Genomic DNA, 15916 nt, shown 5'->3' with positions numbered 1-15916 from the left:
ACTTCTGTGAAAACACCAGTTATTCATATGATAAACAATGATTGGGCCTTTACCACGTTTGCCTGCGTGTTTTCACATGTAAACTTAAAACAATTAATGAATCTTTTATTTTTATTTTTATTTTTGGTATACATTTTGAGGGGAACCAGCCTTTTGTCTTTCACCTGAGCCACTATCAGACACACCATTCACACAGGAGATCCTCTGCATGTGTGTGAATGATGGGCAGCTATTCACACCTTTATTTAAGCTCTCATACCGTCATCATCTTGCTTTTCTCTCTGGATCCTGTGTCAACAACAGCAAACTCGCCTCATTCACAACCTCACACTACCGGCTGGACGAGCTCACCTCCAACATAAGAGCAGTGGGTTAACTTCAGCGCACATTAGTACATTTTAAACTCAGTGTTTAGTGGAACAACTGGATGAAATAAAGCACGACACAGCGTGAGGAAAGCGAGATTTGGACATGTAAAGCCAAAACATCTAGACTATGAATAAGCAGGGAGTGAGGATTTTTTTTTAAATTACAGAAGTAATGAGTTACGTAAACGCATCACTACAGAAAAGTATGTCCACAGATGAAAAGGAAAGATTTAAAACGACCCTTTACTCATTTAATCAACTGTTTTATACATATCAAGTGTTATTATTTACCTATATGAGGGTGTAAATCATGCTGCTAGGTGTTCTCCACACTTCAAGAAATGGTGGTGGGAAAATAGGTAATGATGATAAAATAAGCAGTGACTACACATATGTATATTTCACAAAACAAACAAATGAATTACAAATCCCTACAACAAGGTACACATTCCTAAAAGAAACCTTTGTGTCCTTAATATGAACTATAACAGCTATTAACGCTGTTTACATGACATTAAACCATATAATCAGGATATTAACGCCATCAGACTCATTTTAAAGAAAATAACATGAACATCTGAGTGAAAGTGTTATTTTTAGCCGAAAATCATGTTTTAGTCACCACCTTTCCATGTCCACTCACAGTAATTTTAAATAGGCCTATTATAAGGAATAACTGTGAATAACTTTGAACAGGTGACAATTAGTTTAATATCATGTTAAGCTTTAATATATGGTGATGATGTCAGTCTTAATGAGGCCACAGTGTGTCTTTGTTATAAACATGTATCACATAAAAACAACTGACTGAAGAGTAATTATTATAGTCAGCTTCTAAATCTAAATGAAATACACTGGATATGGTTTTAATGAGATGTATAGTAGCCTAATCAATAACAACATTTGATGCAGAGGCTGCTGCTCTTATTGTGAACGTGGTAACCGGAGGTTCAGTGTCTCTCTGTCATTGAGGCTGAGTCGACATCGTTTCTGTCAGACCCCTCCTTCAATTGAGCGGCGTGTGATACTCAGAGGTGACGGAGCCAGCCGGTCTTGCCCTGGTGCAGAGGGAGCGGCGGAGCAGGGGGGGACTGCACACCGCCTCCGGCCGCAGGCTCGGACACAAGCCGCGGGCATGGCGTCGGTCGGCGCCGGGGTGCATCTCATCTGCAGGCGGGCAGCAGGCAGGAGCTCAGCGGTGGAGAGGAGGAACCTGCTGACGGTGTGCAGGTGGGAATTCCTTACTCTGATCTCTGTTTGTGTGACAGGATGGATGGATGGAACAGCGGATGTGTTAATTCATAATTTCATTAAGGGTAGCTTTAATGGGAGCGGGGCTGCAACCCCTACCTCCTTCCTTAATTGAGAATAGTTAAGTTTACGTGCAATCCAAAGCAATAAAGTCGCTCTGTGTGTGTTGGATGAGTTGCATTATTTACCGCAGGCGAACACCTCTATCATGTGTATTTTGACCATCCTTACCATCTATCCCTCACTCACTCACACACTCATACCATCACCAGCCTCCACATTCTCCATTAATCATTCACGCAGTCACATTTCAGTTTTAATTACCTTCAGTTCAATGTAGGATTATGGACATGGTTTTACAAATGCCAAGGACCATGAGTTCAAATTCCTCCATCACAACTCCACCGCCTAAGAATAGTTTGTATAATGTTCTGTTTATTATATTGTTGTCAAATTTTTGTATTCACATAACTGAAATAATAATATCTGTAAATTTGATGGACTAAAGAATGTTTAGCCTCTAAAAGGAATGTAATTCAAGTTTTGTTTTAATGTTTTTGCCTCAAACCCAAATATGAAGGTGCTGAGTCAAGAAAACATTATGGTGTTTTTGTAGAATATATAGTAAACATGTATAGAAACGATGCCAAGGATATGACCTTGGTGTGCTCAATTCAATCATCAATGCATACATGATTGATAAGGGAGGATGGATGGATGCATGGATGGATGCATGGATGCTGGTCAGTTGAAGTAAAAAGCACTCTGAGTATTGATTTGTGGTCCTCTCAGTGCTGTTGGCAGATGTCACTTACTGACTGTCAGTCCCTGTGGTGCGTTTAAGATGAAAAGAGCAGGAGGGGTCAGCAAAAAAGATACAGATGTGTATGTCTCATCTTGGCACCAAAAAGTGTTGACAGTTCAGAGAGCTAATTAATAATGCACCGCCTGCTCCTATTTTTGCTCTGCTCAGCCTTTTCAGGGACAAGTTCAGCAGGTTAGAAACGAAAAAAAAGATTTTCAGGCTACAGGATGCTCAGGTGTGACTGTGCTGACTTCAAATACATGTAAAGGGAGAGTAATTAGGCACAGGTGCTCCTCGCTGACCTGGCTGGTCCTTTCTGCCTCCGCACCAGCCAGCAACTCACTGATGGGCACAAGCGGAGGAGGGAAAAGAGTCAGAGGAAGAGTGATGGCAAACTAACAAAATGAATGGAGATAAGATAACATATCACAGTAAATTAAAGGAGTGAAGGAAAGACTGCACAAATTACTGGGAGAGTATTAACCACTTACATACAGTTTCCCATTTGTTTCCATTTTAGTGTTTCAGTGTTGTCAAAATCATTTTATTTCCAAATTTTAGCTGTTGGGATAATCAATTAATTATTATTATGCTTTTGTTTATCATGTATGATAGTAGACTTAATCTTTTTGATTGTTGATTGGATAAAACAAGATATTTAATATATTTATATCTCATATTGGGCTCTTAGAAATTATATGGGACATTTTGTAATTTTAGAGGGAAAAAATGACTCAGCAAAAAAAGTTATCAATAATGCTAATAATATTAAGTTTGACCCTATGTATGTTATGTATCAGTTTATTCCAGCTCCTCATTGGAAGAAGTATCTTTTTTTATGGGTACACATTTCCTTACAATTCAGTCAAGTATTTTGTGTCTGTGGAAAGTTGACGATGTACACTAGATCAGTTCAGCAGGCTTTAACAATATTTGTGTGCACAGCATGGACCCGCTGGCAGGCAGTTTCTTTACAGAAAAAGTGACGTTTAGATCGCTGCTGGAAGAACTACTGCCACAATTGGCAGTAGTTCTTCATCTCACTCTCCTGCTGCTTTCCTTTTGCTATGGTTGCAGTTATATCATGGAGTACTAACGTGTGAATTGTCTTGCTTTAGATGAGATCCTATAGGCAAAAAGAAATCATGAAAAGTAATGCTGCAGCAGCTGTGTAGACACAAATTAAAACAGTGACACATTTCATCATCAGCCTGCTGGTTTCAGTGTTTGGACTCCATGTGTGTTGTTTATACTATCACTCAAAAGTTTGGGACTTCTTAAATTCATAGAAATATTAACAGCATCATTCTGGTTGCAAGTACTTAAATTAATAATATATAAGTATGGTGGAAGATGCAGTTAACCGTGAAATGTTTGAATATTAAGTAGGGGTGTGTATTGGCAAGCATCTGGCGATACGATACGTATCACGATACAGGGGCAACGATACAATATATTGCGATACTGTAGGAACAATGATATATTGAGTTTCTTTGAAAGAATTTAATTGTAAGAAAACTGTAGCACATAGCACACACAATGCTGTTACATGCTTAACATCAGCTTGCTGAAGAAATACAAGCATTTGCAGGATTTTTGGATAAACAAATGAAAAAAATTAGTTAACAGATTTCTTGACTCTGTTAAAAGGTTATCCCATAACTGTAATAAGCAGGTTCAAATTTCTGAAGTTGAAAAAGAAAATGCAAAGTCACTGCAACATCTGCTCTTTATGTGCAGGCTGAAGAAATTAATATCTGCCTTTCAGTAAAAGTCTCAAATACTTACTACCAATTTGTAGTATTGCCCGAGTACTTGACTCTGGCGTTGCAGAGTTTACACACCGCATGGCTCTTGTCGTAGTCGTAACTGCCTTCCTTTGTTTTGAAACCAAAATATGCCCAAACGTCAGCTTTAAAAGCTGCTGGAGCTGGCTGTAGGGAGCGTACCTATGTTCCCAGGTCGCGGCTAACTCGGTTGCTAGCTCAGCGGCTAACTCCGCTGTTAGCTCGGCGGCTAATTTGGCGGCTAACTCGGCTGCTAACTCAGCTAACTGGCTAACTGTAGACGGGATCATCCCTATGTTCCCCGGTCACATACAAAGCGGAGAACATAGGAATGAACCCTGGCTGTAGCCTCTCGTCCTCAGCCATCGCCGGTGAACTGTGCTAAAATAGCGGTTAGCATGCAGTTTGCCACAGACTGGCACTCTCGCGGGATCTCATTGTTCCTTTGGCGCGGAGGACATAATGACTGCTGCCAACTAGCGGCCGGAGGTTTAATTTCAACACAAAAATTAATGAACGGCGTGAATATTTGCATGTTAATTGTTAAGTGTATCGATATTTTATTACACCCCTAGAATTAAGTGAATTACAAAACCAAAAATTGTAAGTCCACAACATTTCTTCTGTAGAAGGCCCAGGTAATGTTTTTAGGTCAAAGTAAGCTTTGTAACTCGTTTTGATGTCTTGATAAATGCCTCCGAGCTGTTGCACAACTGGCTCTTCTTCTCTGCTGAAACTCTTTCAGCTTTTCCTGCATGTCTGGTGCAGTCTGCAAGCTTGAGACAGTGTGAGCCTTACAACTGATTGTGTTGATGTACCGTTTTCAATTAATGTTTTAATAGTTTGAGTCACAGCACTCAGAAATACTGACTGCTGACATTTGCCTCAAGCGTTTGCTGCTGATTGCTTGCTGAGCTTTCAATTACTCTTTGCATTTAAGTACCCTGCACACCCACACAGATGCTGTCACGTATTCTGTCTGATTAGACCTCTTTTACTCTGGTGATTCTGTTGAGACAATTAAACCCTACGGAGGGTCTACATGTGACGTCACTGTATGGTGAAGCATTGCTTTCTAAGATTTTCTGAATGAATTGTTGACATTTCAGGGGAATACTAAATGTGCATAGTCCACACACATCAACACAGTAGTCCTTTTTTTCACAGCAGAAATCCTAGCTGGAAAGGCACAGGTGTTACGATTGCTCAGTTCTCAGCCATGACAGTCTGACTGTGAGACAGCATGGCACAATAACAGGCCCCTGATTTTATTATCAACAACTGTGCTTTTCCCACTGTGACATGTTTGTATGTACGTTTAAATAGTTAATGAGTTGTCACATCATGAGTCGGTGAAAGTTAGTAACTTTTGATGTTGGAATGTAGAAAAAACATCTTTAGTTAAAAAAGGAACCTAACTGATGTTGATTATTGTTGTCAGTCGCCTAGCAACAAGGTTCTCACGACTTCAAGCCACTTGAATGCCAATATTGTGTACAGTCATGTCGGAAACAAAACTAAAGCAGGTTCATTTGAATGCAGCGTAAGTGGAAACACCTGTGTGGGTGGACAGTACTGTTGCTGTGTCCCGTTAAAGAGCAGGCTCTCAGATCCTTACAGTAGATGCAGTGGGCAGATCAACCTGTCCCAGATGACCTGAGATGTCTGGATAGTTCATTATGTAGCAGAAGATTAGAAATATATTTGGCCCTAGACCATTCAGTGCATCATAAACCAATAGCAGTATTTTAAATTCAATTATTTGACAGGAAGCCATGGTAAAGATCTGACAAATGGAGTGAAATGATCCATCTTCCTGGTCTTATTGAGGACTTGAACAGCAGCGTTCTGAATCTGGTGCAGCTGTCCAATCGATGTTTTAGGGAGACATGTAGAGACACTGTTATGGCGCTTTTCCACTACACCTCCAGCACGGTTCGACTCGACTCGGGGTTTTTTTTTGCGTTTTCACTAGGGATAGTACCTGGTACCTGGTACTTTTTTAGTACCTGCTCTGCTGAGGTTCCAATTTATATACAGTCTATGGGTTCCGTGCTATGACGACCCCGCCCACGTTGAGTAGGTACCTTTTTGTAATGGAAAAGGTCCTTCCTGGAACCTTGTCGAGTCAAGCCGAGTAGTGCTGGAACTGTGTAGTGGAAAAGCGCCATCGATTAGTTGAGTCTACTGAAGATAAATGCATTGAAGAGTTTTTTTTTCCAAATCCTGCTGAGACATATTTCCTTTAATCATTGATGTATTCTTCAGGTGATAGTAGTAGACTGACTTTGTAATTGTCTTTCTGTTCAAATTCAGCTCTGAATCCATAACTGCACCAAGATTTCTGGCTTGGTTTGTGATTTTTAACATTATCAATTGAAGCTGAGCCCTGACTTTTAATCATTCTTCCTTGGCTCCAAAAACAATTACTTCAGTTTGATCTTTGTTTAATTGAAGAAAATTCTGGCACATAAAATCATTGATTTGTTCAATGCACTTACTCAGTGCTTGTATTGGATCTTAGTCCCTTGGTGCTATGTAAATGTGTGTGTCTAATTATAGTAACTTTTAACTATAGTAACTATTTTAATATTTTGTTGTTTTCCAAAAGAAGAAGCCCCAGAATGCAGCCTTGGGGAACTCCGCATGTCATATTTGTCCACCCAGATGTGCATTTTCCTATAGTCACAGTTTAAGTATCTAGCAGCAGGTTGTATGTTATGTTCAGCTGTCAAATGCAGCACTGAGATCCAGTAATACCTAAGACTGAAATTCTGCCACTCTCTGTCAGACCTTATCAAGAGCTGTGGAAGAAAAAGCCTCAATAAATGTTTCACTGGTGTTTTCAGTGATGTAGCCTACTGTTCTGTTTGAACATTTGTGTGTACAGCAGTGGTCTTCAACCCTGCTCCTGGAGAGCTAGTGCTCTGCATGTTTTACTTATCTCCCCCCTCTAACCCACCTGATTCTACTAATTAACTCGTTATCAAGCAGCTGAAGCTTGTCAAAGGGATTGATAACGAGTTAATTATTAGAATCAGATGTGTCAAAGAAAACACAGGAATAATTGGTTGACTGGAAGACACCATGACAGTTATTTAGCTGTAAGCAGTTGTTCAGCTGTTGAATTAACCTGGGAGAAGAGACAATTTGTTGAAGATATGTGGACTTGCAATGTGAAACATTTTTGAAAAGGCCTGTAGGCAGAATATCAAGACAGCAGTAGGGTGATTTCTGATGTTGTATAATGTCTTCCACATTTTAATACTTGAACAGATACAATTGTCATACCACCTGAATTGAATTTAAGTGGCCACAGGGACAACACTAACCCTGTACCTGATATTGAGGCACTGACTGCTTGTCTAATTTTTCTGGATTTTGTTAGTAAATAAGGAGGGAAATTCATTGCAGACCCTGGTGAGTAGAAGTTTAGAGGCTACTGACACAAGGTGTGTGTCATATAAGGCACATGCATTATTATTGTTTTTGGTGATGATGTCAGGGTCTCACAGTGCGAAGTCTCTCTTTATAGATGTCATAATGAACCTGGAGATTTTCTTTTCACCATGGAGATCTTTCTTACCAAAGACAGCCTTCACCTTAGTGCGTGTAATGGCATCAATAATATCTTGTAATTTTAGAAATTAAATGATCTACAAGTTCATTGACTGAGACCTAATAGAGGGTGGATGTGGAAGAGAAAGCCTGAATAAATGTTTCATGGCCGTAGCACTCTCAAAGAAAACACAGGAATGATCAGAGAGGGCAACATCAGTCACCACAACCTTGGAAATGTTCAGACCCTTGGAAATGATTAAGTCCAGAGTGTGTCTTTTGTTGTGTGTGGGCTCCGTCACAGGATGAGTCAGTCCATTGTTATCAACAGCACAACACTGTTTTTAGTACCTTTGTCCCGAGGGTTGTCAACATGGATGATTAAATCACCAACAATACACAAAGTCAATACAGATTACAGACGTCAGTTCAGCAACGTGATCAGAAAGGTAGCACATTATTTAGGTGGCCTTTAGATAATTATGAACATAGTTGGAGAAGAGGAATTGAACCACATATTCAATGGCCTGTCAAGGGCCGAAACATGATCATTTCGAGTGTTTACGCCTGTTCCTGTGTGGAGGGTTTATCAAAGAATCTCAAAAAGGATATCCACACTTTCCAATGATATGATTTTTAAGATACAATATGTAGTGCATTGACTGCTGCAGGTGTTCTTAAACTTTGAGCTGGCAGTCATTACTTATTATCCACAGCTGAATGTAGAAAATGCATTTATTTCAGGATCAGTTTTCTCACTGACTTGGTGTACCTAGATTTCTACTGTGTGAATGATGGAGAGATGGAGTAACTGAGAGGATAAGCGCAGTATACTTTACAGTGAGGAAATTGGCCCTTTTGAAATGTCTGTGCAAGAGCAGGGCCGAAGTGTCTGAAAATGAACGTATGTGATATGTGATTAAACACCCTGCCCTTAACTGTGGTAATAATCTGAAATGTATTGAGTTTTTGTCTGTTTTCACAGGAAGTGCACATGGCTGCTAAGCAACGAGAGAGAGAAAGAGATGAAGTCAGATTATTAAGTTGACGTAAAGGTCTACACACAGTTTTGGTAGAATCTGCAGCAGCGTAGCCTTGTCCATTAACTCTCCTTCCTGTCTAATTAGTTGAAACCAAATTAGGGAGACTCGGCTGGTGCGCAATAACTGACATAGTGGGCTGAGCATTATCACTGGTTTCATCCCAGACGATTAATCAAAGCCTCATTACAATGTTGGAGGCCAGATGTGTTTATTTTCTTTGCAGTTTAATTAATGACAGAAATGAGAAGTCCTGAATAAGGCAATTAACGTCACATCATTTTCTTTTCTATTACAATGATGATTCTTGTTTGTTTGTATGTACATTAACAATAAGAATAAGCATCACTGACAGCCTGATTGCATCATCATTCAGTCTCGGTTCATACAGAGAAGTAGATTGATATGTAGACAACAGCATTGATTGCTCACATTTAAGTGTTGTGTCCATTGATTTTAATACCAAGTGTTAGTTTTTTTTTTTTTTTTTTTGTATTCAGGTTTTCAGTGAAGACTATGCTGGACCGCTCCTGTTTTGAGACAATAGATGACTCATGTCCAGACTTCACAAACTTTGTCTCCATCCTGGAGCACATCCTCAGTCATCGACTCAAAGGTAAAAACATGCAAATAACCCTACCTCTTATCCACATGCATACATGCAAACTTCACCTAAACATACACAGTTTTAAATCTGCAGAAAGCAAGATTTTCTTTGGCATTTTTTACTTTAATTTAGTAGTTGATAGTAGAGAATGACAGGAAACATTGACGGAGAGAGAAAGAGATGGATGATAAGTGATAATGGTCCGTAGCCGGAAATGAGCAGGGGACATCGTGTTATGCATATCCTTTATTCCTGCCCCATTAGGAGGCCTCAATAGGCAAGATTTCAATGAACATGAACAGACTAATTTAAGTGCAATTTATATTTGCAGTTTTATTTCATTTCAATATCAATGTAAATTCTTCCTAACAACAATTCTCTCATCTCCACTGACATTTTGGATGACAAGTGCAAGGTTGATTTGTGCATCTTCAAAATTCAGAGCAAAATAAATACAGATTCATGTTCATATTAATCTGTTTCTGTCTTGTCGTCCCTCAGGTCACACAACTTGGTTTGGCTATGAGAGTCCTCGGAATTTTTGGGATTATATAAAGGTAGCCTGCAGTAAAGTCCCTCATAATTGTATCCGAAGCATCGAGAGCATGGAGAACGTGCGATCATCGAGAGCTAAGGTGAAGATGAAAGTATCTCTGCATGTCGACTTAGAAGTGTGTCAGATTGAATTACGTGGAGCAGCAGGGAGGACAAGAACATGAAACTTCAAACAGTGTATTTAATTTTTTTAAATGTTTGTAATTTGATAAATATAATACGAAGCAATATCAGTTATCATGACCTACAGCACACACCTAATGCAGAATCAGGCGTTTGTGATTTTAGCCTACTTTGCAATATCCACTCAGAAAAGAACAAAGGAGACTCAGTCAAAAAAATCTGTGCACACATACACACACATACACACAGACAGGCATCCATGCACAAATGCACGCGCGCACGCAGAAAATGTGACTCGACTTTACTTTGTGGATCAGAGAGCAAACAACTGGAGCCAGCACTGCTTTGCATTCAGGCTGTAGGTGAGAACAAGACTCACATTCACAACCTTTCTAGTTTTTTAGGGATCTGTAAGAAGTAAGAAACGAGCCTGTTGGCTATTTGACACATTTTCTGTGATTTGAAGTCATGAGACCTGCCTGCCAAGCATAGTTTATGAACTTTTAATTCCAGTAAAGGGATAAAAATAGCGGGACAGGATTTACACAGTTTCTACACGACATGCCATTAACAGCCATTTGATCAAGGCCTTTATGTACTTTATTACCACTCTACAGTTGATTACTATCTTGTATGCAGAGTCACTGCTTGTTGCTGCTGCTGCTACTGATTGTTTTTGCTTCTTTCTCTGCAGGGCAGGGCATGGATCCGAGTGGTTTTGATGGAGAAAAGACTGTCAGACTACATCTCATCTGCACTGAGGGACTTCAAAACCAACAGGTCTTAATCCAATGCTCATGTACACACAGTTTCCCTTCTCAACACAGATATATACATTCTATGAAAGCAAATAGCAACGTCGTCTTTCTCCAGAGTCAGATTGCTGTAGGTTAATTTAGATTGTCACACCTCAGAGCTGCTCTGCTTTTTTTCCTTCCAGTCATTTGACCAGAGGAGTGGGAGTTTAATAAATGGTAATAATGTTTGTGTTGACCGTAGGAGGTTTTATGAGGACGGAGCGATCATGCTGGGAGAGGAGGCGTGGCTGTTGGCGGACACGCTCATCGGACTCAACACCATCGACTTCAGGTACTAATCCTGTTCTTCCTCAGTCCTGCTTCCTCTCCCTGTTGCTCTGTCAGTGTGTCGCTTTCTGTGTGAGATACACTTTTGGATAAGAAAGGAAAGTAAAAATCCCCTTTGCTAATTTTGAGGCCAATTAAAAACCTTTCATCTTAATAGAGTTACAAAGGAGAATGCATTTGGCATACGCAGCTGCTCCATTTGACAGAAATAGAAATACATTATAAATTAAATATTAAATTATGTATAGTAAATGGATCAAAATACAATAAATACAATACAATAGACTATTTCAGTAAATTAAGTTTTCAATGTTGAGTTTTTCTTGATATCTTCAGAGAAACTATTGACACTTTTCAGCATTTTAATTTGGACAAACAGCATTAGATAAGATAAGATAAGATAAAATAATCCTTCATTAGTCCCACAATGGGGAAATTTACAGTGTCCCAGCAGCAAGTGGATAGTAAAAATAAAGCATAAATAAAAAGAGTAAAGAACAATAAATAAGAAGTAAGTACACAAGCAATGTTAGTTGTATCACTATGTTAAGTATACAAGTGTGTTTTAGTCCATTTTGATTGTGTTGGTCCATTGTCCCTCTTGCCTAATTCAGTTTTCCTGTTATGTATGTTAATCGGATGGACAAAATATTACTCTTATGTAATCAATGTAATGCACCACAGTACATCACAACCATCCACTGCGACCTCAATAATAAACATAAAGTAGAATTTATGACAATATCAGCCAAAACTGAAAATGTATAAGCTTTGTAAAAGTAGAATTTATGGCAGAGCTGTTATATTAGACAGCATTAGATTGTGCAGGTGTTCCTAATAAAGTGATCGGTGAGTGTAATTTTGCAGTGTTTGCGACAGATGCATCAGCAACTCGGGTAGCAACATAAATTATAGCATAGCGAGCCATCGATGAACACTTTTATGAGTTTTTAAGGCACTACAAGGTAAATGCAGGAGAGACAAAAGAGGCTGGAGGGTTGCTGTGCAAACTGCAGATACATCAGCTGCAAACGTTGCTGAATGTTTTTGATGGGGCATGAAACAAAACTTGCACATTAAGGCCTAAACAAACACATCTGACAGCTTCCACAAAACCTGATATTTCTTCTCATAGAAGATTGGAAATAACTTGAAAACAAATGATTGTGTTTAGCACAATTATAAGTTTGATTCACATCATAAATACAGACTTTTCATATATATAATTGGACATTCTGTGATAAAATTAGTGGTGCTCCAGAGAAATAAACCATTATCTGACCATGCTGTTACAAGTCATTTCTTGTATCTCCTACAGTCATATTGCTTTGATTCTCCGTCCTGTCCTCTCTTTAGCTTCTGTCTGAAAGGAGAAGGTGTGGACGGCAGCTGCCCCTCCGTGATCGACTACACGCCTTACCTGAAGTTCACTCAGAGGTAAATTAAATCAAATAATTCCCATCACATACTCCTTAATAGTCATCAGTGTACTGTGCAGGACTCGTGCTTACATGAGGCGTGTTGTTGTTCCCTGTGCAGTGCAGACAGCATCAGCAGTGATGAGGAGGAGATGAGGACTCTGGGGAGCAGTGGCAGTGAGAGCAGCACCCCTGACAAAGTGGCTACCGCTGCTTCCATCTTTACCGAGCAGAGCAACTTAGTCACCAAGTGCAAACGCTTTGAGCAGAAGTATCGCATGGCACTGGAGCAGAAGGTAACACCTCTGTGTGTGTGTGTGTGTGTGTGTGTGTGTGTGTGTGTGTGTATGTATGTGTTTTATGACTGAGACTTTTGGATAAAAAAATGTAGCGTAATGTATGTGTGTGTGTCACTAGTGTGACATTTTCCTTGGTGTCTGTGGTAATTAGGCTTGAATACTGACAGTCCGGGAGGAAAGTCCTGTGAGGGATCATTTTTGAAAGTTTAATGTTATTATTATTATTATTTTTATTGTATTCCAACCTCCATAATGTTGCTTTCCTCTGCGACGCTCCCTGCTCTCTGGTTATTTCATTTACTTTAAGCGAAAACAAAGGAAATGAGATGTGTGTCCATAAAGCAGTGCCTTCACAGCTTCAAATAAACAAGTGAAAAACAGAGTATGTTTGCCTATGTGTGTGTGTGTGTGTGTGTGTGTGTGTTTGTTTGTCTCAGGGTTACCTGGAGGAGCTGGTCCGTCTCCGTGAAGCCCAGCTGTCGGAGGCTGTGTCTCATAACAAAGCTCTTCAGCAGAGCCTAGCAGACACACACCTCTCCCACACAGTGGAGAAAGAACAGCTTGAGTACATCATCCTTGAACTTCAGGACCAACTGTGAGTTTACTCTTCTTTCTGTGTGTTTTTGTGTTTGCTGGTGAGTGCATGTGGGGTCGCTGACGATTAGGTGGAGTGTGCTGTGCAGCAGATCCAGCTGAGTTTGACATTCAGGACACAGTGAGAGTCCTGCGAGGTTGCAGGTGGTTTAGCTGTGTGTCGTTGAATCGGTCGCAGTCAGCGATGCTTTTAGCTAACAGGAAACACCGCATCAGCGTTGCATCTTTCCAATAAAGTTCTAATGAGTGAGAAACTCATATATTAGACTACAATAGTGTATTTGTGCCATGATTTCTGGAAATGAAGCTGCGGTTTTAACCCAGTGGGACGAGTCAGTGGTTTGGATGTTTTCAAATGTGAATAGAGTGAAAATTACTATGACATGCAACATGAGGTGCTGAGACAAGCAGAGTGAGATGCTGCGATTGTAAATATGGTCAGAGAAACTGCAAGAATGACAGTGTGAGTCTGGGAATATTTAGAGAAAAACATCTTGGTCAAATAGTGATGATAGTAAAAAAAGTTTAAAGAAGAAAAAAAAGATTAAAGTGATGGATTAGATTAATTAAAAAGGAACAATGACAGATGACAGTATTTAGGAGTTCAAAGACACTGATATTGATTATTTTATTTTTACAGAAACATTTTTCAATAAAAATCGTTTAAATTTGGTTGTTAATAATTGAGAGTGGGAGTGCTGTACTGAGTGTAACAAGTTATATTTGAAAAATAATCTTCTCGATACTTACTGAAGGACAAACTGCTACATGTACAAATCAGTATTTTGCTACTTGTGGGGCAACTGTATGTGCAGACACCATTATATCTGTAATAATCAAACGTTTGACTATAATATCTTCTGTTTCATTTTACCTTTTGGAGGATTTTCCATGCTGCATTTCTGTCATTTTGCTATCTGGTAGATTGTAGAGCGCCCTAAGGGAAATTTGTGATTTGTGATATTGGTCTATACAAATAAAAACAGATTTGACTAATTGTTTCAATCCCTTTTATGTTATTTGTGCCTTAACTGACTGCATTTGTGCTGATATTGAAAAATGTATTTGAAGAGCTAATTTAGTTACTTATTTAGTTAACTTCAGCCACTCATATCTCTAGGACAGTGCTGAAGAACAATGATTTGCGGTCCAGACAGGAGTTGACAGCCCATCTGACTAATCAGTGGCCGTCTCCTGATACGCTGGATGCCAACGCCGTCGCCTTGGACACACTTCTGTATCGAAAGAACACCGCACAGTGGGAGGAGTATGTAGATATTGATTGAAATGGAAAATTTTATATATTTATAGTTTAGTTACAGTTTCTGTAACATGTGTGATCTCTCTTAGCAGTAAGAGTTTCCAGAGTCTGGAGCAGCTGTCTGCAGACATGAGCCTCTCACAAACTTCCCTGGAGCGGTCTCACACACTAAGTCTGGAAGCCAGAACAGCCGGCACACACTGGCCCCGCCAAGGTACATCTCCTCCTAAACACTGCAGTCCACCACAGATGTGAGTATTGACCTTGTGTGTCATGTCTTTCAGGTAAAGAGGAAACTCCATCTCTCAGAGGTCTGTGTGGCTCCCTGACCTCAGTCGCTAGCTACAAGTCTCTGGTCAGCCTGAAGTCCAGTGAGTGTTTGGCCAGTCCCGCCACAGAGATCAGCAGTCCAGGCATCACCCCTTCATAGGGGAACCAACAACTGGATGACACATCACTGACAGGGACCAGACAATCCAGGAACCCTTTAAGTGTAGGTGATTTGCTGTTTGTAGAGGTTTATATTCTGTGTTTGGAGTCCAGAGCTTTTATCAGATGTCAAGTTGAGAATCTGGTGTATCATGTTCTTTGAATTGTGTTCAAACCCAGATCAGCTCCAACAGACCACGTCACATCCTAACAATGTACTGTTCAGTTGAAACATTCTCTTGTAAAAGCTGTAACTTCATATATACAGTATGCTTTTGATTTGTTTCTTGGTGTTTTATCTCTGGAGCATCTTCTTTTTCTTTCTTGGAAATGCATTAAAAGAAATAGAAAGTTGAAGTAGGAATTACTGTGTCACTTTTACACTATTGAGAAGACAGTGATGTTTTTACAGCAGAGCATGCCGAGAATCACTGACTGTAGATCAGATCAGTTTAGGAGAAACACAAAATACTGAGAGCCTGGGTCAGTGCTGGGCCTCTTGAATGTCACAGGTAATTGTTCCTTTAATATCTTAATGCTGCCAATGTTTCTGTTAATTGTTTTTAAAATTGATTCATTTCTTTGATTCATGAGGTTACACATGTCAGATTACAATGCCATCAAAGTGTCCAGTGTTATGTTGCCAGCATAGTGCATAATGCAGTGTTACGTTATTCTGTTCACAGGTAACGCCCTCTATGATTAATATTCACCATTCATTCATTTTCGCTGTATC

General features: G+C 39.7%; 1 protein-coding gene across 1 annotated transcript; it reads left to right on the top strand.

Annotated features, from left to right (window-relative positions):
• The first annotated feature begins 1503 nt into the window (after nucleotides 1-1503).
• On the top strand, nucleotides 1504-15226 carry rundc3b (RUN domain containing 3b). Its single transcript, XM_053327550.1, has 11 exons — nucleotides 1504-1598; nucleotides 9310-9425; nucleotides 9918-10051; nucleotides 10789-10874; nucleotides 11094-11183; nucleotides 12536-12616; nucleotides 12719-12893; nucleotides 13334-13491; nucleotides 14611-14757; nucleotides 14844-14965; nucleotides 15036-15226. The coding sequence occupies exons 1-11, from the start codon at nucleotides 1504-1506 to the stop codon at nucleotides 15179-15181; spliced, it is 1350 nt and encodes a 449-aa protein (XP_053183525.1). The 3' UTR covers nucleotides 15182-15226.
• The last annotated feature ends 690 nt before the right edge of the window (nucleotides 15227-15916 follow it).

The sequence above is a fragment of the Scomber japonicus genome, chromosome 10, assembly GCF_027409825.1.
Source record: "Scomber japonicus isolate fScoJap1 chromosome 10, fScoJap1.pri, whole genome shotgun sequence".
Taxonomy (NCBI): domain Eukaryota; kingdom Metazoa; phylum Chordata; class Actinopteri; order Scombriformes; family Scombridae; genus Scomber; species Scomber japonicus.
This window is presented reverse-complemented; position numbering and strand designations above follow the sequence as displayed.